We start from the raw sequence: 27,837 nt of genomic DNA, 5'->3' as shown, positions 1-27,837 counted from the left end.
TATTTTTTTCATATTTAACATCTTAAGGAGTCTATAACCACAGTTACTCAGTGTAACCCCCTGTGGGCATGCCATATGAGGGTTACGCTAACCATCTGTGTTTCGTGATGTCGTAGCTCTGAAGAAGCGTCAGTAACAGCAATTACGCAGTGCTGACCCCTGCAGACGTGGCAGGTATGATGGGGAAACAACCACCCATGTGTTGTGACGTTTATTCAGAAGACATGTCAGCAACAACAAATAAGTAGCACGTCTCCCTGCAGAAAGTGGCAGGTGAAGTGAGTGTACACCACTTGTGTCGTGGTATGGATGTGCAGAATGACGTGTCAGCGACAACAATTTAGTGCATGCTGTAGGAAAAGTTAGGTAACTGGTCAGCGTATGTCAAGATAAGGATGCTTAATCTGTGACTGAGCAGTTACTATGGTAACGTGAGTGTGGTATGTCATCTACAGGGACCAATAGCCGGTACCGACATGTGTGCAGGGTAACTATTTGTGATTGTACTGTACAACCTGAGAATATCTGTACAGTAAGAAGCTACGAGCATGTGTATGGTATGCCGAGTAAGGTTATGCGTATGAACAGTACTAGCTATGAGCAAGTGTGCAGTAACACAGTGAGGAGCTAGATACGACGACGTTCAGTGCAACCCTTTTGAGCACACGTATGGATGCAGAGGCACACGTGAGTGTGGAATGACCATGACGGGCACGATGCGGTGCTAGGTGGTATGAGCGTTCGGCACTATGACTGTACTCACAGTATGTGGCGTGATACGCGTATGTACTGTGTGCAATAATGGAACTGTACCCACTGCATGGAAACTATTATCATATGAACTGTAACAATACTATAGCTGTACTCCCTGCATATAACATTTTGAGCGTGTGTGCTGTATACGACAATGTCAATGTACTCCCTGTATGTAACAGTATGAGCGTGTGTACTGTGTGATACTATAACTGTACCCACTGTGTGCAACTGAGCGTGTGTATTGAAAGCAACAGCACACTGTACCCACTGTAAGTGACACCAAGAGCGCACGTACCGTACACGATACCACAGCTGTACCTACTGTACGTGACACTGTGAGCGTGTATTCTATACAATGACGTGACTGTACTTGCTGCATGTGACCCTGAACATGTGTGTGCTGTAAACAACATGCTGTACCCACTGCATGAAACACTGTGACATGTGTGCTCTATACAACACTGTAACTGTATGCCCTGCATGAGCCACTAAGAGTGCCTGTTATGCAGGATAAATATTTTGAATGTTTATATGCGGTGTAAATGCTTGAGCGTATGTGCAGTATAAAGCGGTGAGCGGTATAGTACTGACATAACGTAAGAGCAGTAAATGTTATGAGCGTATGTACCGTATACGTGTTGCGTGCGGTGTGAAAGCCATAAGCTTATGTATCGTGTGAAGCTACGTGTGGAAAACATTCTATGAGTGACTGCATGGTATGAGTGCTGAGAGTAGCTGCATGGTATAAACGCTAGGAGACTGCACAGTATAAATGGTATGGGTGACTGCACAGTATAGTGGTATAGGTGACTGCACGGTATGGGTGCCGAGCGACTGCCCAATATAAATTATATGAGTGACTGCGCAGTATGACGCTATGAGTGAGCGGACTGTGTGATGCTATGAGCGACTGCCCGGTATGATGCTATGAGCAGTTGCATGGTATGAATTCTATGAGTGACTGCACGGTGTAAATGCTATGAGTGACTGCACAGTATGAAACATTGATGAGTGACTGTACGGCACGAACGCTACTAGTGACTGTAAGAATGAAATGCTGTGAGTGACTGCGCAGTATGAACGCTATGAGTGACTGCACGGTATGAAAGCTATGAGTGACTGCACGGTATGGATGCTATGAGCGACTGCACGGTGTGAAAGCTATGAGTGACTGCACGGTGTGAAAGCTATGAGTGACTGCACGGTATGAAAGCTATGAGTCACTGCACGGTATGAAAGCTATGAGTGACTGTACGGTGTGAAAGCTATGAGTGACTGCACAGTATGGAAGCTATGAGTGACTGCACGGTGTGAAAGCTATGAGTGACTGCACGGAGTGATAGCTATGAGTGACGGTACGGAGTGAAAGCTATGAGTGACTGCACAGTATGGAAGCTATGAGTGACAGCACGGTGTGAGTGCTGGGTGACTGCAGTACAAAGTTATAGAGACTACATGGGCTGTCATGGATGATGTGAGGATAGGGATTCAAACTACTGTGTTTTTATAGCCTTGGATCCTGGTGACAGCGCCGTTTCCTTAGCAGGTTACTTATATTGACCTGCATGTGCCTCACCCCGCATTGGCCGCATGGGGTGACACCCGCCTCGGCGTGAGCCCCGGGGTCCCAGGGTGCCACTGCCATAGCTTGGCTGCGTGGTGGTTGCCAGGGAGCCAGCTGTGGCAGAGATTCCCCGGCAACCCAGCACGCCGAGCACACCGCCGGAGCCACGGGCAGCCGCCGCTCGAGAATTGTGACCATGCCGCATACCACGCTAGAAGCGAGCATGCTGGATGAAAGGACCTCATGGCGCGGGGGAGTGATGTCACCCGCCCAGCTCCGGGATCGCAGCTGGAGAAACACAGCCAGACCGGGAATGAGGTGACGGTGATAAAAGTGATATGTAAGGGGGGGGGTAAACCCGGGTTACCAGATCCTAATGAAAGTTCCTGTAGACATGGGACCTTGCGCTGTTGCACTCCTTCCGACCTGAAAACCACGTACGCCCCTCCTGTATGTTGCAGGGGCGTTTTATAGTGGTGCCTCCTGCATGACCCCGCCTCTAGGTGCGGGGGGGGGGGCGTGGGAATTCACGCCCCCTCGCACAAGTTCAGCCTAAAGGCTTCCTACTTATTTAGCAGTCAAGTAAACAGGAAGACCACAGTATGCGGCTTAGTCAAACTAAGGCCATATACTGTGGCCGAAACGCGTCACCTGTGCATCTTCATGTTTGATTGACTGCCGAAATAATAAAATACAAATTGCATCGAGATTGAGCTGGACATTTAGTTTGTAACTACATCTACCATAACATTGGTCCAACGGCAGGATGTTTAAAACTACCGAACAATTTCCATAGCTCAAGAGTCACATGATCAAGAAACATATTGGAACTAACTTTTAGAATTTAGCATGATTTTACTGACTGGGTTCTGCTGTTGCTCTCTTAGACAGCAAAGATTGTTGGTATTGTGACATTTCTGAATTTTACTTTCTTTTTATTTGAAGAAACATGTACCAAGTCAAAATATCTCAAGACGATGAGAAGTTATGTTGGAACATACATATATACAGACAAGGCTCTTGGGAAAGGCAGTTACGGCAATGTTAGAATTTGTCACATTTTAAAGCATCGCATTCTTCTATAATGTTCCACCTGACTTTCCTGTTTGCCTTTTATAGGTGCTGTGTGCTGAACTTAAAGGCAAAAATTTGCCTTTTACTATAATGGTCTTAAAAAAGGATGACATTGTTAAGTATGAAGGAGACCTGCACCCTGGACACTCACATTCTGTAGAATCCCCTCACAGCATGCAAAACATACAAACAACAGTTAATGCTGCTCAACGTGACATTTGAAGGGGAGTCAGACAGTCCGACAGTCCGGGACAGTGCAGCAGAAACTCTGACAGAATTACTGCCTTCCACATACGCACTAAAATCACCTTATCATGGAGAACCCCTTTAATTGTTCTTTCAGTAATTCTTTTAGCTTATAAGACATATTCAAAATTCCTAACACAAAGATGGAGAAAATGCCGGAAATTGCACCCAACGCTCTGGACTCCAAGGGTCTTGCATCAACAGAACAAACTTTATTGGTTAGAGATACATTCATTTATAAGGAAACTATGCCCTTTGTCACATCACAGGACTTAATTCACAACAATCAACATTCAACAGTTTAAATTTAAAAACCCACTGCACAAATCTATACATTATTTTATACATTCAAATATGTGAGTTCATTATACAGCCTAAAAACATGATGTCATTGAAACATAAATCAAAGCAGGAACTGATTTTTAAGGATCATCTCAGTACAAGACTAGCAATATTTGCTAATTCCTCTCAGGTTACTTTCTGTAATATGGGTACTTTGCTGCAGTTCAACAGAATTATGGTGCTGTAAGGGTTGTTTTACATCTTCAGTTTTTACGGCAGTTTTTTATTTTGTCTTTTAACCAAAGTCAAAAGTATACTCCAAAACAATAAATATAAAGGAAAGACTAAGGCTAGATTTCCACACAGTTTTTTTTCTGGCATTTAAAAAAAAAAAATATTGCAGTGGCAGTTTTCAAAAAACACCAGAAATAAACATGTGGAAACATAGCCTTATACTTCCTGCTAGATCCAATTTTGTCTTTGGCTGAAATACTGTAAAAAAACACCATGTATGCAGGGCCAGTGCTACCATAAGGCAGATTTTGCAGCTGCTTAAGGGCTCACATGTGGGTTAGGGGGGGCAGACAAATCTGAATACCCAGCAACTGACAGGGGATTCAGATTTACATACTGTTTTTGGTACATAAGGGAAAAAAAAGGGAGGTACCAAATGCCTCTAGACTAATACCATAGAATGGTACATGATGATGGAATTACAGAAAAAATTAATTGGACTGTGCTTCACTTTAAATGATGTACAAATTTAATATAAATATAAAATATTACAAATAAGACATGAAATAAATAATGCAAATCTAATACATAAATGCCTCCTACCACAGGGCCCTTGTGGGGAGGTATGATATTTGAATACAAAGCATATATTAAAAGATATTAAAATATAGCATGTGGATTATATTCTACCTCTATCCCAATATATTGCAAACCGACATAGTGTACTTTTGTGCGGTACACTCCGTTCTCATGTGATCTAGAACAGTTCACAAAGTGATATAGTTACCAACTCCTAATGGTGGTTTTGGCTGGACATCCGAGAGATGGATATGTGGGGGCTGTGTCCAGCGCTAGCGTGCGCTTACGGTGATGGGCCCGGATGCCACAGGCCAAAAAAGGTCACCGGTCACGGAGTAATTGCAGGCTCGATGGCAGATGTAGTGGAGGCTGTGTCCAGCGCTGGCATGCGCTTGCGGTGACGGGCCTGGTTGCCGCAGGCCGAGGAGAATTCACCGGTCACGGAGTAGCTCCGGAGGTGGAGATGTACTCGGAGATAGATGGATCTTGCTCCGGAAAGGAAAGCCTCGTGGAAGATCTCTCGGCGTCTGGTGGAATGGCGAATAGATTACAGCCAGGTGTGAAATCAGCAGATAATGGAGTTGTGTCGGAGGTAAGTGATGGCGGTTTGTGGGTTGCGGTGATCATGCGGTAAATATTTAGATCTTCCACGAGGCTTTCCTTTCCAGAGCAAGATCCATCTATCTCCGAGTACATCTCCACCTCCGGAGCTACTCCGTGACTGGTGACTTCTCCTCGGCCTGCGGCAACCAGGCCCGTCACCGCAAGCGCATGCCAGCGCTGGACACAGCCTCCACTACATCTGCCATCGAGCCTACAATTACTCCGTGACCGGTGACCTTTTTTGGCCTGTGGCATCCGGGCCCATCACCGTAAGCGCACGCTAGCGCTGGACACAGCCCCCACATATCCATCTCTCGGACGTCCAGTCAAAACCACCATTAGGAGTTGGTAACTATATCACTTTGTGAACTGTTCTAGATCACATGAGAACGGAGTGTACCGCACAAAAGTACACTATGTCGGTTTGCAATATATTGGGATAGCGGTAGAATATAATCCACATGCTATATTTTAATATCTTTTAATATATGCTTTGTATTCAAATATCATACCTCCCCACAAGGGCCCTGTGGTAGGAGGCATTTATGTATTAGATTTGCATTATTTATTTCATGTCTTATTTGTAATATTTTATAATTATATTAAATTTGTACATCATTTAAAGTGAAGCACAGTCCGATTTATTTTTTCTGTAATTCCATCATCATGTACCATTCTATGGTATTAGTCTAGAGGCATTTGGTACCTCCCTTTTTTCCCTTATATATTATTTTGTACTAGTATTTTATTTGGTGTAAATACTTTCCACTTAGCCTCGATTAATTTATATTGTGAGCTGCACATACCCTATTTTTTTTTATTGTTTTTGGTACATGTTTTTATTGTTTATAAAAAACCTTCATGCCTACATGGTGCAAAGGTATAGCTGAGTACTACATCCTGATGTGATTGTGACACCACAGACATCCCATGTGGTACGTGCTTTATGCTCTCGCTGCCATCCATCCATCTACTGCCTTTGCATTGCTTCTCTCCTGCCTTGAAAAAGCATGACTTTGTTTTTACTGTTGGCCAGTCCTCCTCCAGCCATGCTCCAGGCTTTATGGATTGCTTATTTATTTGGCTAAAGTGGCAGTATCAATGGGTGGATATTGGAGAAAAGCGGGCATGTTAATAGGAAACCTAGCTATGTTATGTGTATTTGTGTGTTTGTGTGTGGGGGTTCTCATCTTGCCTTATGTGGGGGAAATATTAATGCAAAGGGACACTACTGGGAAAAAACCCTATATGGGGGAACCTACCTATGTTACCATTACTGGGTGAAATATTGATACAAATGAGCACTATTGAAGGGGATCCTACCCACTTACACTGTGAGTGAAAAGTACAAAAAGGCACTATTTGGGGGGGGGGGGGTCATCTAGTGGAGGAAAATGTTGAAGAAAGGAGGCATTATTAGAGGATGAGAATACATACAGTGGAGGTGATTAGTAGTGTAGGAGGACGAAAATGGAGGTTTACCTACATACCTAATCAGATAGTGTATCTACTAAAAATCTACAACATGGATGGTCTACTTAGGTTCTGTTTGGAGACAATAGAAAACTACACCTGTGTGAGTGCACATTTTAGTAATATCACTGCATGGGGGGTACAAAGAGGGCATATCTGTGTTAGAGCACGAAAGGGGGCACTATTAGTGTAGGGCACTACTACTGTATGCACTCTTACTGTGTGGGTAGCACTATGGGGCTACCATCACTGTGTGGGCTATTTTAAACTTTTGGGCCAATATAGTTGTGAAGTTTGTAGGTGGGCCAAATGCTGGAAAATAGTGGAGCCTAAAATGTTTGTCTAAAAAATTCCACAGACATGAGTTGTGGCTGGGAGAAATCGTTATGGTGGCCTGGACCAAATGGAGAGGAAACTGGAAAAAGAATAACTGCAATTAGAGAAAATGACACCTGTCCAAACCTTTCCCAGTTAGTGCCCTTTTACACATAACATCTTTACTATGTGTACGTAAAAACATGGATGTCTTTTGAATAAACACATTCTGCAGCAATGCAAATTATAATCATTGGTCAAAACTACCCTTGCACCTTTTCAAAAGACATAAATTTTTACATGGAGTTTTCCCAATATGGTTTATAGTACATAACACTAAAGGAAATAGTGTGCTAATGTGTATTAAACATTGTGTCTTTATGGATAGTCAATATATCATACTGGGTCCATCAATGAGCTAAAATAGCCCAGGGGGTGCTGCCTTGGCCAGTGACGCGAAGAGGCAGAGATTAAACTTCTGAATTGCAGCCTTGGATTCGGACATATGGGGAATGGGAAGGAGAAGCAGTCATTTATAGTAGGGTGGGGGCACCAAAATGCAAATATCCTTGCCCCAGCCCTGCATGAGTGGAACCAATGTAACTGCAATTCTCATTAACTCTGAGGATCCAAATACCATCTGAAATTAAGGAGAAAAAATACAACATAGTACTGTTGTCTTAAAGTGGCTTATCAAACAGAAATATTTTAGAGCAAAATTTGTATACTCTATATTTTAGTTTGACATTGCCAGTCAGATAACTTAAAATCAAATATGAGCTAAGGAGAAAAAAAAAAAAAACACGGTTATTGGGAGAGAACATAGACTATGCATACAGAAAGCGAGAGAAATATATTTATCCATAGTGATTCAATGGCAACTGCACCACCACCAGGGTTTTCTTCCTCTTCTTCAAGAGGCTCCAAATATGTTTCATTTATGTATTCAAACAAGTACAACATAGAGGTCAGTGTTTCTTCACAAGTAGGTTTAATCTGGTCAGCTGGTAATTCAAATCCAAATTCACCATCATCTCTTAGTTCATAGGTATATGAAAATTTGATGTTAGCATCAGCTGCCCAGTCTCCTGAACTTCCTGAAGTTTCATCTAAAAACACAAAAATTTGAACTTGAGAAGAGAAAATGGAGGTTGAGAAGAAAGCAACCTTTGTTCTAAATGTTGGATTTTGCTACTTCTTTAACCCCTCCTCGCAAAAGTACTTATACAGTATTTTATAAGGAGTTTATACAGTGTAGTATATGTGTGATTAGAAGACAAAGGTAAGACACAGTAAAGGGACACAATGGAAGAAGAGAAATGAAAAAAAAAAAAGATTTAAAGTCAATAAAATCTGTTTTCTTAAAAAAAACTTAATATTGTGAAAAAGTTAAATAAATAAATACTTATAATTAGTATTGCTCTATTTATAATGATGTAGTTAACATATTATTTATACTGTTTGGTGAATATTATTTATATTGTATGGCAGACCAGAGAAGTAGATTGAAGATAAAACTGATCAGTGAAATGCCTATACGCTGAACAGTATAAGCAATCAAAAGATTGCTATAAATAGCCCCTACGGGGAACTAAAAATGTAAAATAGTAGAAAAAAATATTGAATATTTCAATCAAAAACTATCTGGACACTGAGCTGGAACGGTCTCCAGTATAATTAAATGTAAAGAATCCATATTACCATTGTAAACTAGAAAAAAATATCTAGAGACACTGTGTAACATGTAGCTGCCCTTGATGTTTTATCAGTATTTATTCATGCGGGATCTCACTTTCTGATCAGTGCAGCCAACATACTGAAGTCGACAACAACATGATAATAGATAAACCGCAAACTGAATTTCACAATTAACAATATCTTTAATTTGATACATGGTATTAATCTGAAAGGATTCAAATTTAGTAGGTTCATTCTCAATCATAGAACAACAAAGACAATGACTTTTTTGGCGTGGGGAACAGCCAGGACTCAGTCTATCTTTAGATTTTGAGGCCTCCTAAAAGTGTCCCTTGGTGTATTAGGAAGCAATTCTTTTAATATTGGGTCATCAACTGTCACGCCCCCTCCCATAGACTTGCATTGAGGCGGCGGGGTGCGATGTCACACGGGGGCGGAGTCGTGATGTCACGATCTTCCGCCCCCATGGTCGGGATGGACTTAGCGTGAGGACCTCCATCGGTTCTGGAAGACGCTACAGGTGGGTGCTGCAGTGGAGATCCCGGGGGTCCCCAGCAGCGGGACCCGGGTGATCTGACATCTTATCCCCTATCCTTTGGATAGGGGATAAGATGTCTAGGGGCGGAGTACCCCTTTAAAGGAGTATTCCAGGATTTATTTTTATTTGACTATGCTACAGGGGCTGTAAAGTTAGTGTAATTCATAATATAGTGTCTGTACCTGTGTGTGATGGTTTTCTCACAATTCTTCTGTGATTTTGATCCCAATATTTATTTTTACCAGCATACAAAATGACTATTGTCTCAGATTTTTCCCAGGTTGCAATGCGGCCGAGACCTGATTCACTAGTCAGCTGATGATAGGGAGCCTGTCTGCTTCAATGGGTGGAGCGATCACTTGGTGGAAGAGAGATCATTCTGCAACTAATGCAACAGCTGTAGGCACCCTGATTGAAAACCAACGGTCTTTTGAATGGATGCAACTCATTTATATTTCATTGGGTGGGGTGGCTGATGTGTGGGAGGGAGGAAAATGGAATTGTGGGATTTGTAGTAAAAAAAAGAAAAGTCAAACAGGAAATACCAGTTCACAAAAAGCTAGCCACAGTAATATGGTTATCTCACAACACAGCCATTTAGCCCCAAGATAAGTGCAGATCCTTCCTAAGCATGTCCATTACTGCCTGCCAGGTACGTACTAAAATCACCTTATGGTGGATAACCCCTTTAAAAAAAAAAACGCAAACTTTTTAACCAAATTAGTACATTTAAAATCCCTCTATTTTGACGAACTATAACTTTTAAATTTTTCCTTATAAGCGGGGGTATGAGGGCTAATTTTTTGTGCCATGATCTGTATTTTTATTGATGCCCTACTTGCATGTATAAAACTTTTAATACAATTTGTATACATTTTTTGGAATATGATTTGACCTAAAAAACAGCAATTTTGGACTTTTTTTTATGTTTACGGTACGGGATCATTAACATTATATTTTGATAGATCTGACATTTACACATGCAGCGATACCAAATATGTTTTTAAATATTTTTTTTATTACACTTTTTGGGGGTAAAATGGGAAAAAGAGACAACTAACATTTTTATTGATAAGTACTATCGGCAATCTTCTGCTCTGGTCTGCTCAATCTCAGAACAGAAGACCCCTGGAGATGGATGGAGGATGGTGAGGGGACCTCCGTCCGCCATTATGGATGATCGGATCCCTGCGGCAGCGCTGTGAGTAATCTGTGAGCAATCCATTTTTCTGACCGCACTGCTGCAGATGCCGTGATCTGAGGGGTTAATGATGGACATAAGCGCAATCGCTCATGTCCGGCATTACCGGTGGGTTCCTGGCTGCTGATAGCAACCGGGACCTTCCGTGCTTGCGCTAGCACCACACCAGTGCTCGCGGTCATGTACAGGACATAAGTACCTCCGCACCATGACGTACATTTAAGTCCTGCGTCAATAAGGGGTTAAATAGTTTTACATTTTGTTCTTTTTCAGTTTCCGAATGTGTTGGGACGATAACTGGTTTAGACTTTGTTTTTCGTCTCCCACCTCTACAGCCTCTGGATTTACTTCTCTTTTAAGGGAATTCCTTTCTAACATTAGGTTGGCCAGTGGGAAGTAGCGAGTGATAAGGTTGGGGACAACATTATGAATAGTTGGTAGCAATGGAACTTGTCCACAAAATCTGAACGGGAGCTTAAAAAAGAATAAGAGGAGGACTAAACAGACTAGAGAGAGGAATTACTAGGACTAGAGTTGTTTATTTCAAGTTGGTCAGTTAGCAAAAGGTTTATCTATTTGCCCGACATCACGGCCCAATGATTTTCAACTATTTTTGGATTTAAATCAATATGTTCGTAAATTAACGCTCAGTTGTCATTTTTCTATATTAGAAAAATGAAATTTTAATAAGACTATCCCCAACTCTAATGCGTGTACACTGATTTCTGAGATTCTGTCAGATATCAGACATGTTGCGGTTAAATCCCTTTACCCTATACATTATAGGGACACTTTTTATTCTTTAGTTGCTAAAGAATTTGGTCAGTTAAAAGCAACATGGTCCAGGTTCCCCCCCTTCCCCAGGTTTCGTGCAGCATGCTCCAGCCTTCCTACCCTTCCCCAGGTCTCATGCGGTGCAGTCCAGGCTCCCCCTTCCCCAGATCTTGTGGGGCGCAGTCCAGGATCCCCCCTTTCCCCAGGTCTCGTGCGGCGCTATCCAGGCCCTCTGTCACTCCTCCCAGCAGTGCCAAGCGCTGGGAGGAGGTGAATTAACCCTTACACGGCTGACCGTATAAGGGTTAAGTCAGCTCACTTCATACTGGCTAATCCCAGACATCACTGACCCAGGTGATGTCCGGCATTAATCCTTTAGACACTGCGATCAAAGTTGATCGCAGCATCTAAAATGTCAAAAACATCTGCGGTAGCTCAATGGAGCTGATCGGGACACCCCCGGGGTCCCGATCAGCGGAGAAAACGGGCAGAGGTTCCTTACCTTCGTCCATCCTGTGTGATCAGCAATCCAATAATGCAGGCAGCCTCAACAGCCTGTAGTAATGGAGCGCCGATAACAGTGATCAGTGCTGTGCTGTAGCCTCCTATAGCATAGCATTGATCAGTGTCCAGAAGTAAAAAAAAAACAAAAAAAACTTACATCTGTGTGCCTGCTGCTGTTACAAAACTACAACTCCCAGCATACCCAATAGCCATCTGCTGTCTGGGCATGCTGGGAGTCATAGTTTTGAAACAACTAGAGGCCCACTGTGGAAAACAATGCCCTATGGGGGCAAAAATATTGTGAAAATAAATTTGTAAAAAAAAGAAAGACAATAAATGTAAAAAAAAAAAAAAAAAAAGCCTCTCCCCTTAAATAAAAGTTTAAATCACCCAATAAAAATGAACGTTGTCCGTTTTTCCCATTTTACCGCCAAAAGCATAACATTTTTGTTTTATATAAACATATTTGGTATCGTCATGTGCACAAATGTCCAAATTATCAAAATATAATGTTAATGAGCCAGTACTGTGAACAACGTAAATGTAAAAAAAAAAAATTCCAAAAATGCTGCTTTTTTGTCCCATTTTACTTAAAAAAAATCTTAAAAATTGATCTAAAAGTTTTATATATGCAAATGTGGTTTCGATAAAAAGTACAGAAGATGGCACAAAAAATTTGCCCTCATACCGTTATAGGTGGTCAAAATAGAGTGATTTTAGTTTTTGATTTTTTTTTAAGCGGTTTAAAAATATAAACGTATCTAGCCATTGGTATCATTTGAATCATATTGACCCACAGAATTGTCATTTTCACCATAAAGTGTACAGTGTGAAAACGAAACCCTCCAAAATGTGCAAAATTGTGGTTTTCATTTAAATTTCCTCCCAAAAATTTTTTGGGGGGGGTTCGCTGTACATGTTATGGTGAAATGAGAGATTTCATTACAAAGTACAATTGGTCACACAAAAAATAAGCCCTTATATGGGTCTGTAGAGTAATGGATTTTAGAAAGCTAGGAGGAAAAAACTAAAACGCTAAAATAAAATTGGCCTGGTCCTTAAGGTTAAAATGGGCTTGGTCCTTAAGGGGTTAATTTTGTTACAGATTTTAACTGTGGGTCAAATGAAATAAAAAAAATCTTAAAACATCACTGGCCAATCATATTACATTACCCAATATTAAAAGAATTGCTTCCTAATACACCAAGGGTCACTCCTAATAGGTCTCAAAATCTAAGTAACCTTCTAGCACCTAGTAGATTAAAAGGGTATTCCGGCTTTAGACATTTTATCCCCTATCCCGTTATGCCCCCTCCCATAGAAATGAAGGGGGAATGTCACGAGGGGGGGGATGGCATTACGTTACATCTCCAGTCCCGAAAACTGACGGTTTCCGAGACTGGAGACGCAACTCCACACATAATGCGGTTTGGATAGGGGATAAAATGTCTAAAGCCAGAATGCCCCTTTAAAAAACTATAGTCAGTTCCAACGGTAAGGATAGACTGAGTCCTGGTTGTTCTCCATGCCAAAAGTCTCTTTTTTATGATTGGGAACGAACCTACTAAATTTAAATCCTTCCAGACTAATACTTATCAAATAAGAGATTGTGTTGTGAAACTCAGTTTGAGGTTTATCTATTATCATGTAGTTGCCAACTTCAATATGTTAGTCGCACTGTTCAGACAGTGAGATCCAACATGAATAAACACTGATCGAACATCAAGGGCAGCTACATGTTACACAGTGTCTCTAGACATTTTTCTCTAGCTCACAATGGTAATATGGATTATTTTTGTTTAATAATACTGGAGACCTGTAACACTCACGTTTCAGAAGACAGGAACCCTGGTGGATCCACTGGACCTGTGTGGCAGATGACTCAGACCGTTCAAGGGAGCTGAGTTTAAAGTGCAGCTGGTTTTCACCAGAGCCCGCCTCAGAGCGAGATGGACTTGCTGTGGCAGGCGGCACCCAGGTTGCTACCCCTGGCACGGCTCAACCACATAGGCGGCTGAGGAGATGCAAGGCACAGGAAGGATAAGACAGCTCGTAGTCAGGATAGTAGAAGGTCAGGGCAGGCGACACAGTAGCGTAGTGAGGAACATAGCAAATGGTCAGTAGGCAGGCAGCAAGGAGCAAGGTCAGGTCACCGAGCAAAGAATCAGATACACAGGCAATAACAGGAATGCTTTCTCTCAGGCTCAAGGCAACAAAGATCCATCAGGGAAGTGAGGAGGGTGGAGGAATTTATCAATGTGCCACAGGTAAATTTCACTAATGAGCGTACTGGCCCTTTAAATCTTAAAGCTTCAGCACACGCGCCCTAGGGGAAAGGGACAGGCGTGCCGGAGCAGGGAAGCAGAGGTGGGGGCAGGAGAAGAACCAGGTGAGTGATGGTCTGGGGCTTGCATGCAGGCGCGTCCCACGAGGAGAGTCCCAGCCCCGCCGGCAGCAGGTAACGGGAACATGCACTCACGGCCAGTGGTGGAGCGCATAACATAACGTAACCCCCCCTTTGGTCTCCCCCAACTTTTATGAGTCAGAAAACTCCTGAGAAGGTCACGGTCCAGGATATTCTCCTCACGCTCCCAAGATCCCTCCTCAGGACTGTAACCCTCCCAGTTCACCAAAAACAATTGTTTACATCTCACAGTTTAATGTAGCAAGAATCTCTTTAACCTTGAAGATATTAGAAGAGCCGGAGACAGGTGTGGGGACAAGATTCTTCTGAGAAAACTGGTTCATGACAAGATGCTTGAGGAGAGATACGTGGAAGGAATTGGGAATACGTAACGTAGCAGGTAGACGGAGTTTGTCGGAGACAGGGTTGATTTTTTGAAGAATCTGGAAGGGACCAATGTAGCACGGTCCGAGCTTGTAACAGGGGATCTTGAAGCAAATGTACTTGGATGAAAGCCACACCATGTCACCAGGAGAGAAGGACAGAGGAGGTCTTCTAATTTTATCCGCTTGCACCTTCATGCGTGAAGAACATAGTAAAATAGTAACATAGCTCATAAGGTTGAAAAAAGACCAGAGTCCATCAAGTTCAACCTATATCCTTAACCCGTAAAGGACCTAGGGCATATGGATACGCCTTCTGTACCTGGGTCTTAAGGACCCAGGGCGTACCTGTACACGCGGCGGGGACCGGGCCGGGGTGACTGCTGATATCGATCAGCAGGCACCCCGTGCAAATGCCCAGGGGGGTCATCAGACGCCCCCATGTCGGCGATCGGTGCAAATTGCAAGTGAATCCACACTTGCGATTTGCGCCGACACCGGGTCATACGGGTCTATAGTGACCCGGTGACCCGGAATATAAGGGGGATTGCAGTTGTCTAAGACACCCACTATCCCCCTCTAGCGATAGGAGTGAGGTGGCAGAGGTGCCACCCCTCCTATCTCTGCTATTGGTGGTCTAGGCGCGACCACCAATAGCAGATCAGGGGCGGGGGGGGGGTTTACTTTCGTTTTCCCCGTTCTGCCCACCCACAATAGGCGGGGCAGAACGAGGAAACGACGGGAACCGAATGCCGAAGCTCCAATTACCCGTCGGTGGAAGCTGTGGGACGGAATCGGCGGCAGTGATCGGTGCGGGCGGCGATGTCGAGCGGCAGAAGAGGACGGCTCCCTGGATCCGACGGAAGCCGGTAAGTTGCCTAGCAACATCTAGAGGGCTACAGTCTGAGACTGTAGCCCTCCAGATGTTGCAAAACTACAACTCCCAGCATGCCCAGAAAGCTGCTGGGCATGGTGGGAGATGCAGTTTTGCAACAGCTGGTGGTCTACAGTTTAGAGACCACTGCACAGTGATCTCTATACTGTAGCACTCTAGATCTTGCAAAACTACAACTCCTAGCGTGCCCACATAGCTGTTTGCGGTCTGTGCATGCTGGGATTTGTAGTTTTGCAACATCTGGAGGTCCACAGTTTGGAGATCACAGTGCAGTGGTCTCTATCTGTAGCCCTCCAGATGTTGCAAAACTGCAAATCCCAGCATGCCGAAACAGCTGTCTCGGCATGCTGGGAGTTGTAGATGCGATCCCTCCAGCTGTTGCATAACTAGATCTCCCAGCATGCCCTTCGGCGATCAGTACATGCTGGGAGTTGTAGTTTTGCAACAGCTATAAGCACACTGGTTGGAAAATACTGTGTTAGGTAACAGAACCTAACTGAAGGTTTTCCAACCAGTGTGCCTCCAGCTGTTGCAAAACTACAACTCCCAGCATGCACGGTCTGTCAGTACATGCTGGGAGTTGTAGTTTTGAAACAGCTGGAGGTTTGCCCCCCCCATGTGAACGTACAGGGTACATTCACACGGACAGGTTTAAGTATGAGCTGCTGCAAGTTTTTCGCCGCAGCGCAAATTTCTAGCGGGAAGCTCACTGTAAGCCTGCGCCCGTGAGAATGTACCCTAAAAACACTACACTACACTAACACATAATAAAGGGTAAAACACTACATAAACACCCCCTTACACTGTTCCCCCAATAAAAATGAAAAATGTATTGTACGGCAGTGTTTCCAAAATGGAGCCTCCAGCTGTTGCAAAACAACAACTCCCAGCATTTTCGGACAGCCACTGACTGTCCAGGCATGTTGGGAGTTTAGCAACAGCTGGAGACACTCTGTTTGGGAATCACTGGCGTAGAATACCCCTATGTCCACCGCTATGCAATCCCTAATGTAGTCCTCAAATGCACATGGCGTTCTCTCACTTCAGAGCCCTGTCGTATTTCAAGGAAACAGTTTAGGGCCACACATGGGGTATCTCCGTACTCGGGAGAAATTGCTTTACAAATTTTGGGGGGCTTTTCTCCTTTTACCCCTTATGAAAAGGAAAAGTTGGGGTCTACACCAGCCTGTCAGTGTAAAAAAATGTAAAATTTTACACTAACATGCTGGTGTTGTCCTTTACTTTTTATTTTCACAAGTGTTAAAAGTAAAAAAAGACCCCCAAAATTTGTAACGCAATTTCTCCTGAGTACGGAAATACCCCATGTGTGGGCGTAAAATGCTCTGCGGGTGCATAACAAGGCTCAAGAGTCAGAGCGCACTATGTACATTTGAGGCCTAAATTGGTGATTTGCACAGGGGTGGCTGATTTTACAGCGGTTCTGACATAAACACAAACAAATAAATACCCAAATGTGACCCCATTTTGGAAACTACACCCCTCACGGAAAGTAACAAGGGGTATAGTGAGCATTTATACCCCACAGGTATTTGACAAATGTTCATTAAAGTTGGATGGAAAAATGAAAAAAAAAATCACAAAAATGCTGGTGTTACCCAAAATTTTTCATTTTCACAAGGAAACATATAACCCCATTTTTTCTGAGTAAGAAAATATCCCATATGTGAATGTAAAGTGTTCGACGGGCGAACTACAATGCTCAGAAGAGAAGGAGAACCATTGGGATTTTGAAGATAAAATTTGTCCGGAATTGAAGGCTACGTGTGTTTACAAAGCCCCCATAGAGCCAGAACAATGGACCCCCTCGCCCCCCCACATTTGACCCAATTTTGGAAACTACACCCCTCACGTAATGTAATAAGGGGTACAGTGAGCATTTACGCCCCACAGGTGTCTGACAGATTTTTGGAACAGTGGTCCGTGAAAATGAAAAATGTAATTTTTTATTTGCACAGCCCACTGTTCCAAAGATCTGTCAAACGCCAGTGGGGTGTAAATACTCACTGCACCCCTTATTAAATTCTGTGGTGGGGTGTAGTTTCCAAAATGGGGTCATGTGGGGGGTCCACTGTTCTGGCATCACGGGGGGCTTTATAAACGCACATGGCCCCCGACTTCTATTCCAACCAAATTCTGTCTTCAAAAGTTCAATGGTGCTCCTCCTCTTCTGAGCATTGTAGTGCGCCAGCAGAGCACTTGACATCCACACATGGTGTATTTCCATACTCAGAAGAAATGGGGTTACAAATTTTGGGGGTCATTTTCTCCTATTACCCCTTGTAAAAATATAAAAAGTGGGGTAAAACCAGCAATTTAGTGAAAAAATTTTTTTTTCATTTACACATCCGACTTTAGCAAAAAGTCGTCAAATACCTGTGAGGTTTTAAGGCTCACTGTTTCCCTTTATGTGTTCCTTGAGGGGTGTAGTTTTTAAAATAGTATGCCATGTGTTTTTTTTTTTTTTTTTTTGCTGTTCTGGCACCATAGCGGCTTCCTAAATGTGACATGCCTTCCAAAAACCATTTCAGCAAATTTTGCTTTTCAAAAGCCAAATGTGACTCCTTCTCTTCTGAGCATTGTAGTGTGCCAGCAGAGCACTTGACGTCCACACTTGGGGTATTTCCATACTCAGAAGAGATGGGGTTACAAATTTTGGGGGGCATTTTGTCCTATTAACCCTTGTAAAAATCAAAAATTTGGGGGAAAACTAGCATTTTAGTGGAAAAAAATAAATAAATAATTTACACATCCAACTTTAACAAAAAGTCGTCAAACACCTGTGGGGTGTTAAGTCTCACTGGACCCCTTGTTACATGCCTTGAGGGGTGTAGTCTCCAAAATAGTATTCCATGTGTTTTTTTTTGCTGTTCTGGTACCATAGGGGCTTCCTAAATGCGACATGCCCCACAAAAACCATTTCAGAAAAACTCACTCTCCAAAATCCCATTGTCGCTCCTTCCCTTCTGAGCCCTCTACTGCACCCGCCGTACACTTGACATACACATATGAGGTATTTCCTTACTCGGAGCCAGTTAATATATATAAAAAAAAGGTTTTGCCCTGGAATATCCCTTTAATGAGTCCCTACTGAGTTCATCCAGAGGAAGGCAAAAAACCCTCATAATAGAGGTAAAAATTCCTTCCCAACTCCAAATATGGCAGTCAGAATAAATCTCTCGATCAACGTTCTGTCCCTATAAATCTAATATACATAACCAGCAATGTTCTTACTCTCCAAAAATGCATCCAGACCCCTTTTAAATTATTTTACAGAGTTCACCATGAGTTCAGAATTCCACAGTCTCACTGCTCTTACAGTAAAGAACACCCGTCTGTGCTGGTGTAGAAACCTTCTTCTACACAGTAGAAGGGTATAAATAGATCATGGTAAAGATCTCTGAACTGTCCCCTGATATATTTATACATAGTTATTAGGTCTCCCCTAAGCCTTCTTTTTTCTAAACTAAATAACCCTAATTCTGATAATATTTCTGGGTACTGTAGTCCTCCCATTCATGGTATTACCCTGGTTGCCAGTCTTTGAACCCTCCCCAGCTCTACTATATCTTTCTTGTACACTGGTGTACACAGTATTCTATGTGTGGTCTGACTAGTGATTTGTACAGCGGTAGAATTATTTCCTTGTCGTGGGCCTCTATGCCCCTATTGATGCACCCCATGATTTTATTAGACTTGGCAGCAGCTGCCCGACACTGGTCACTACAGCTAAATTTACTATTAACTAAGACTCCCAAGTCCTTTTCCACATCAGTCGTCCCGAGTGTTCTCCCATTTAATACATAATCCCAGCCCGGATTTTTCTTCCCCATGTGCATTACCTTACATTAATCAGTGTTGAACCTCATCTGCCACTTCCCAGCCCAAGCCTCCAACCTATCCAGATACATTTGTAACAGTCCCCTGTCCTCTATTGTGTTTACCGCTTTACAGAGTTTAGTATCATCTGCAAAGATTGCTACTTTACTATTCAAACCCTCTACAAGGTCATTAATAAATATATTAAATAGAACAGGACCCAAGACTGACCCCTGTGGTACACCACTAGTAACAGTCACCCAATCAGAATAAGTACCATTAATAAACACCCTCTGTTTCCTATCACTGAGCCAGTTACTTACCCACTTACACACATTCTCCCCCAGCCCAATCCTTCTCATTTTATGCACCAACCGTTTATGTGAAGCCTGGGATAACAACTGTCGGGTCTGTTACCAGATGGTAGAGAAGTCACGGACTAGCTCATCAACAGCAGGCACACCGGAGTAAACTGGAAGAGGAAGAGGAGGATGGAGATGGAGTCCATAGACAACAAAAAAGGGGGATGACTTCATGGACTCGGAATCCTTATGATTATATGAGAATTCAGCCCAGGTGAGAAGGCCAACCCAATCGTCTTGGCGAGCTGAAACAAAATGCCGAAGATAAGTCTCTAGGATTTGATTAACCCTCTCCACCTGACCATTGGACTGAGTGTGGTAGGCTGAGGAAAAGTCCAGATTGATGTCCAGACGGTTACAATGGGCTCACCAGAACTTACAAACAAACTGCACACCTCGATCCGAAATGATATGCTGAGGAAGACCATGTAAACGAAAGACACGCAACAAGAAATACTTTGCCAGCTGCGGGGCAGAAGGAAGACTTGGTAGAGGAATGAAATGAGCCATCTGGAAAACCGATCTACAACGACCAAGATGACAGTGTTATTATGAGATGGAGGTAAATCGGTGATGAAATCTTATACCACACGTTATACACCTGCCGGTGTAATAAAGAAAAAAAAGGTTTTCCTTTTTCAGTGGCCTTATCATTGCAAATGGCCTACATACAAGCAAATAGCGTACCATATACTACCTTTTTTTCTGTCTCTGTGCTAAATTCAGTGTTATACCACACGTTATACACCTGCTGGTGTATTAAAGAAAAAAAAGTTTTTCCTGCGTACGAATACGCTTAACAGTGTGCTCATCATTGCAAAGGGCATACATACAACCAAATAGTGTACTATTTAGTACCTGTATTTCTGTCTCAGTGCTTAATTCAGTGCTATTCCACACATTAGTATACACCTGCTGGTGTATTTAAAAAAAAAGTGTTTTTTCTGCGTAGAAATACGCATACCAGTGCGCTCATCATTGCAAAGGGCATACATACAACAACTGTAACTATTATTCTGTCTAGGGCCTATATACTTTGAAAGGACAGCCGTAAGTAATCGCCTGCTGCTGTTCTATACCCTCATAAACGCACTAAGTATGTCAGGCAGGGAAGTGCCAGGACGTGCACAGAGAAGGGGCAGAGGCCTACATACGTCAGGCAGAGTTGGCAGCAGGAGTCGCAGCAACAGGCCTGAGCTCCCGTTAACACCCAGCGGTCGTGTCATCGACCCATCTCTCCTCGTCAATTGGTTTGCACACTCATCCCCATCATCACAAGCGACATCTCACAACTCCAGTCAAGAATCGGTGGGTTCCTCAGACACAACCCTCAGTTGGCATGGCCCGGGAGCAGTCCCCGTAATCCCATTGCCTTTGTCCTATGCTGTTCCCTCTCCCAAAGAAGTATCTCATGCTTTGGGTTCAGCTCCACTATTTACTGAGGACGATCCAATAGAGGACAGTCAGCAGCTAATGGGCAGCCAAGAATGTGAGGAGACATGCGTCGCTTGCTCCGCAAGGCGGGCACGTAGTGATGTGGAGAGTGACGTGGGAGGTGGTGTTTCAATTGTTCAGGGTCCTGAGGCAGACACTGTTGTGGAACACGAGGAGGACATCAGTGACGTGCACACATCTTTTGATGATTATTAAGCCGATTGCAATTGGGAGCCAGGTGCAGAAGCCGGGGCTTCATCATCATCAGGAGAAGAGATTTGCTCTTTGTCTATGAGGCAGCAAGGCAGTAGCATGGTTGGCAATCAGCGTGGTGGTGGCAGTAGTGGAAATTCAGGAGCCAAACGTGCCAGGGGGAGACCACCTGCTTCGCGGCAAGCTACCATTCAGGGAGGTAGTGGAACAGGGGTTCCTGGAGACGGCGCCAATAGCAGTCAAATAGTGCGGACTGCGGGTGGGAAAATCAGCTACTCTGCGGTGTGGTTGTTCTTCATAAAGAATCCGGAGGACCTTAGCATAGTCACATGCAAAATCTGTCGGCAGAAAGTGAAGCGTGGCCAGGGTCCCAATCTCGGCACCACGTCCCTGCGTCAACACATGATTCGCCACCATAAAGCGGCCTGGGATGGCTCCGAGGTAGTGGTCCGGCCTGCCGCATCACCCAGTGGCCATCCGCTCCCTCCGTCATCCAGCCAAGGCTCCACCAGCTCAGCCAAAGGGAGCATTGTGTCAAACCCTCCTTCTTGCGCTCCTGCTTCTTCCGCTCGTAGTCAGCCATTCCGCCAACAATCGATCAGCGAAGCCATGTCCAAGAGACAACAGTATGCGCCCACTCATCCAACGGCACAGAAGTTGAATGTGCTCCTTTCCAAGTTGCTGGTGTTGCAGTCCCTCTCTTTCCAACTGGTGGACTCTGCAGCTTTCAGGGAATTGATGACTTGTGCTGAGCCGAGGTGGAGAGTCCCCAGCCGTCATTTATTTGCGAAGAAGGCAGTACCAGCCCTGCATAAGTTTGTACAAGAGAAGGTGGGCCAGTCCTTGAGCCTTTCGGTGTGTTCTAAAGTGCACGGCAGCACCGACGTGTGCAGCTGTAACTACGGGCAGGGACAATACATGTCTTTTACGGCCCACTGGGTAAATGTTGCTCCTGCACAGCCACAACAGGAACTTGGACAGGTCACACCGCTTCCTCCTCCACGCTCTGGCTCCCAGGCAGTTGGTCCTTTTACAGTGTGTGCCTCCTCCTCCTCCTCCCCCGTGTCCTCGGCCTCCACTGCACATCCAAATCTCGGTGGCCCTTCATCGTACCACATGTGTAGGGCACAGCGGTGTCAAGCCGTCCTTCACATGGTTTGCCTTGGCGAACGGAGTCACACAGGGGAGGAACTGCTGAAGTTCATTAGGGAAGAAATTTAAGTATGGTTTACTCCACGAAATCTGGAAATGGGAACCATGGTGACCGACAATGGGAAGAACATTGTGGCCGCGCTGCGACAAGGAAGTGTGAACCATTTGCCCTGCATGGCACACGTGTTGAATCTGGTTGTCAAGAAGTTCATCAAGTCTTCACTCCATTTGCAAGATGTCCTGACAATGGCAAAGAAACTGTGCATGCAATTCAGCCACTCGTACACCGCCAAGCACACTTTGCTTGAGCTGAAGCATCAGAACGGTATCCCACAACATAGTCTCATTTGGACGTTGCCACACATTGGAATTCCACCCTCCATATGTTGGACAGACTATACGAACAAAGAAAAGCCATCACGGATTTTTTGATGATACAAGCAGATAGGAGTACTCCCCTGTGTAACTTCAATGTGAACAAGTGGCAGCTCATACGTGACACCTGCCGTTTGCTGAGGCCCTTTGAGGAAGCCACATTTTATGTTAGTCGCTCGAATTACGCCATGAACGACGTAATTCCACTCCTACATTTATGCCAAAAAATGATTGAAAACATGGCTTGTCACGGCAATGGAGATGTTACGCCTACATCAGAAGGCTACATGAGTCCTGTGGGGGATGAACTGGAGGAGGTTGATAAGGGGCAGAGCGGAGCACAGTTTACGGTGGATGAGATGGCCGGTGTTTCTGGTCATTGGACAGGAGAGGAGGAGCAGCCAGAGGAGCTGGAGGGTTATTACGAGGGAGGCGAGACAGAGGACCCAGACACACCGTGGCAGTATGCAGGGGAGATGGAGGCAGGTAGTCCCAGCGAGTCACCGTCACAAATGGCACGATGCATGCAGAGTTGCTTGTGTAGTGACCCCCGAATTGTCAAAATTCGTCAGCGCGATCTCCACCTTATTAGACCCTCGTTACCGGCCCAGAATTGGGGCCTTTTTTACAGCCACTGAGAGGGAGGACAAACTGACCTACTTCAGGGAGCTTCTACGTATTCGGTTGGCCGATGCCTATCGGCCACATGGTCCATCCACTCGCAGGTCTGACTCGGGGGGGCCCTCTGCGCTCACCTTCCACTGCCACGGCTGCTGGGGAGGGGAGGGGTGGCAGGAGAAGTACGGGCTCAATCAGAAGCAGCCTGAGTCTACAGTCGATGATAAGTAGCTTCCTTCAGCCGCATAGTGAAGCTACTCATCAGCAGCAGGTGGACATGGAGCAGGACCTGAACCAACAGGTGGTGGCTTACTTCGACATGACCCTGCCAACAACCGTTGAAGATCCGCTGGACTTCTGGGCAGCCAAACTCGATTTATGGCCGCAACTAGCGGAGTTTGCCCTGGAAAAGCTGTCCTGCCCGGCCAGTAGTGTGCCATCAGAGCGGGTGTTTAGTGCAGCCGGGGGCATAGTCACCCCAAGGCAAACTCGTCTGTCCACTAAAAATGTGGAGAGACTGACGTTTGTCAAGATGAATCAGGGATGGATCAGCCAGGATTTCCAGCCACCAATAACGGATGGGTCTGAGTAGATTGACCATGCTCCTACAACAAAATTTTCTCTATTGTGGTTGGTTATGAAACCCTCTGGGGCAGACCTGGGCATTGTACAGCCCGCTTGCCATATACGGCCCTTTGATTGGCTCTGACCGGCCCGTGCTGGTTGGGGGACAACTATGCTGCCTAATCTGGGGGACAACTATGCTCCTAATCTGGGGGACATCTATGCTGCCTAATCTGGGGGACATCTATGCTGCCTAATCTGGGTGACATCTATTCTGCCTAATCTGGGGGACAACTATGCTCCTTATCTGGGGGACAACCATGCTCCTAATCTGGGGGACAACTATGCTCCCAATCTGGTGGACATCTATGATGCCTAATCTGGGGGACAAGTATGCTCCTAATCTGGGGGACATCTATGCTGCCTACTCTGGGGGACAAGTATGCTACTAATTTGGGGGACATCTATGCTGCCTAATCTGGGTGACATCTATGCTGCCTAATCTGGGGGACAACTATGCTCCTAATCTGGGGGACATCTATGCTGCCTAATCTGGGGGACAAGTATGCTCCTAATCTGGGGGACATCTATGCTGCCTACTCTGGGGGACAAGTATGCTCCTAATCTGGGGGACATTTGTGCTGCCTAATCTGGGGGACAAGTAGGCTCCTAATCTGGGGGACATCTATGCTGCCTACTCTGGGGGACAAGTATGCTCCTAATTAGGGGAACATCTATGCTGCCTAATCTGGGTGACATCTATGCTGCCTAATCTGGGGGACAACTATGCTCCTAATTTGGGGGACATCTATGCTGCCTAATCTGGGGGACAAGTATGCTCCTAATCTGGGGACATCTATGCTGCCTAATCTGGGTGACATCTATGCTGCCTAATCTGGGGGACAACTATGCTCCTAATCTGGGGGACATCTATGCTGCCTAATCTGGGTGACATCTTTGCTGCCTAATCTGGGGGACAACTATGCTCCTAATCTGGGGGACATCTCTGCTGCCTAATCTGGGGGACAAGTATGCTCCTAATCTGGGGGACATCTATGCTGCCTACTCTGGGGGACAAGTATGCTCCTAATCTGGGGGACATCTATGCTGCCTAATCTGGGGGACAACTATGCTCCTAATCTGGGGGACAACTAAGCTCCTAATCTGGTGGACATCTATGCTGCCTAATCTGGGGGACATCTATGCTGCCTAATCTGGGGGACAAGCATGCTCCTAATCTGGGGAACATCTATGCTGCCTAATATGGGGGACAACTATGCTCCTAATATGGAGAAAACTGATGCTTCTGGCCTAAGGCCTATATTTTTTTTTAGTTTAGCAGTAGCTAAATACATGCTTAATGCAAATGTCAACATTGATCTTTAAATGTAAGGGGTTATGAAACCCTCTTGGGTACTGCGAATGACTGCTCCAGACTCATTCTGTGTCTTTCACAAACTACTTGCCTCCCTGGTGCCTCAGGCCTCTGGCCTATAATTTTTTGAAATTTAGCAGTAGCTAAATACATGCTTAATGCAAATGTAAAAATTGATCTTTAAATGTAAGGGGTTATGAAAACCTCTTGGGTACTGGAAATGCATGCTCCAGAACTACTTGCCTCCCTGGTGCCTCTGGCCTTGGGCCTTACATTTTTGGATGTTTAGCAGTAGCTAAATACATGCTTAATGCAAATTTCAACAATGATCGTTAAATTCTCGGCGCTCTGCCAGGGCCTTCTCCTACCCCGCCTGGGCCAATCCGAGGACCTCACTAACCAACTCACTAACTAATCCAATCGCTTATAGCGACGGGCGGTGTGTACAAAGGGCAGGGACTTAATCAACGCCAGCTTATGGCCCTCACTTACTGGTAATTCCTCGTTTTAAGGTTAAATAATTGCAATCACAGATCCCTATCACGAACTGGTTTCAGCGTGCAACATGCACCTGTCCTTGAAAGATAGAGAGACGCTAATCCGTTCAGTGGAGCACTAGTGCGGCTCAGGACATCTGAGGCCATAACACACCTGTTATTGCTCGATCTCGCAATTGATTGGGCAAGGTAAGGGGTTATTAAAGCCTCTTGGGTACTGCTGAGGCCTACTCCTGACTGCTCCTGGTGCAATGTATTGGGTAATTAAACACTCTTGGGTAGTGTTATTGTTAAATTTACTGATCATTTTATCAGTAATAAAATAGAATTTTGCAGAATGCTAACCGTTACACAACAGAACGCTTGTTGCGTGTGATTTTTTTCATGAAAAAATAAATAAATAGATGGAGAGGGATTAACTCTGCTTAATCATTTTTGTTGATTAGAATCCTTTTGTCATCTGATTTTTTGGAGACAGAGGCGCTTACACACATGTAATCATTTTTTTAACCAAATTTCAAACATTGTTTGGTTTATTATTTTTGACAAAAATGTCTTTTGGTGGTCCACCATCCTGCATTATAGAGTCTTCTGAACTGCTGTATATGCGCTTGTTTTTAAAAAAAACTGGTATTTTGTCAGACAATTTCAATAAAATTTTGTGTTTTTTTTTGGGGTGGATTGTGAAGCCCGGGTGTGTACTCGTGCATCAGCCAACTCCAGGCTGTGTCTTTCAGGCAATCTATGGGTTCCTGATGCCACAGAGGAGGGGCCTGGGTCTTGGAATTAAAAATTTTTGGATTGCGGGTACTACCAAAAAAGATGGACACACCCTAATCCGTTCAGTGGAGCGCGCCTGCGGCCCCGGACATCTGAGGACATAACACACCTGTTATTGCTCATTCTCAGCAGAAGAGGAGTTCCTCATCGGGAGAAGAGAGTTGCAGGTTGCCCTTGAGTCAGCAAGGCGGTAGCACGGTTGGCAGTCAGTGTGGTGTGGCAGTAGTGGAAATTCTGGAGCCAAACATGCCCGGGGGAGACCATCTGCTTTGCGGCAGCTTACCTTTCCGGGAGTTAGCGGGTTACCAGCACCGGTCGATGAAAGATAGAGACACGCTAATCCGTTCAGTGGAGCGCGCCTGCGGCCCCGGAAATCGGAGGGCATAACACACCTGGTATTGCTCGATCTCGCAATTGATCGTGCAATGGTAATTAAAGCCTCTTGGGTACTGCTGAGGCCTATTCCTGACTGCTCCTGGTGTAATGTATGGGGTAATTAAACACTCTTGGGTAGTGTTTTTTTTTTTATTTACTGATAATTTTATCGGTAATAAAATTTAATTTTCCAGAATGCTAATCGTTACACAACTGAACGCTTGCTGCGTGTGATTTTTTAATGAAAAAAAAAAAGAAAAAAAAATGGACAGGGATTAACTCTGCTTCATCATTTTGGGCGAAAAAAGTCCTTTGGTGATCTGATCTTTAGGAGACAGATGCGCTCACACACATATTGAATTAGTTTTTGTAAAAAAATTTCAAACATTGTGTGGTTTATTATTTTTGAGAAGAATGTCTTTGGGTGGTCCACCGTCCTGTGAACTGTTGGATATGCGCTTGTTCTTACACAAAGGTATTTCTTTAAAAAATGTCTAAAATGTTGTTGTTTTTTGGAGGGGATTGTGAAGCCCGGGTGTGTACTGGTGCATCAGCCAACTCCAAGCTGTGTCCTTCAGGCAATAAATGGGTTCCTGATGCCGCAGAGGTGGGGCCTGGGTCTGGAAAATTTCTAATTTTTGGATAGCGGTTGCTACCTATGAGAAATCTTTGTCAAAAATGTAATAGATTGTGTTGATTTTTTGGGGGGGATTGTGAAGCCCTGGTGTGTAG

The 27,837-nt window shown here is 44.4% G+C and overlaps 1 protein-coding gene across 1 annotated transcript in view; it reads right to left on the bottom strand.

Moving 5' to 3' along the window:
- Nucleotides 1-7,933: 7,933 nt before the first annotated feature.
- The window catches only part of LOC130284163 (carboxypeptidase O-like), a 148,298-nt gene continuing 128,394 nt past the window's right edge, over nt 7,934-27,837 (bottom strand). The window contains exon 9 of the mRNA XM_056534245.1: nt 7,934-8,235. Within this exon, the coding sequence (XP_056390220.1) occupies nt 7,934-8,235 (302 nt within the window). The remainder of the gene's footprint in view (nt 8,236-27,837) is intronic.

The sequence above is a fragment of the Hyla sarda genome, chromosome 8 (assembly GCF_029499605.1).
Source record: "Hyla sarda isolate aHylSar1 chromosome 8, aHylSar1.hap1, whole genome shotgun sequence".
Taxonomy (NCBI): Eukaryota; Metazoa; Chordata; class Amphibia; order Anura; family Hylidae; genus Hyla; species Hyla sarda.
Note: the sequence above shows the minus strand (reverse complement) of the source record. Positions and strands in the feature narration are given on the sequence as shown.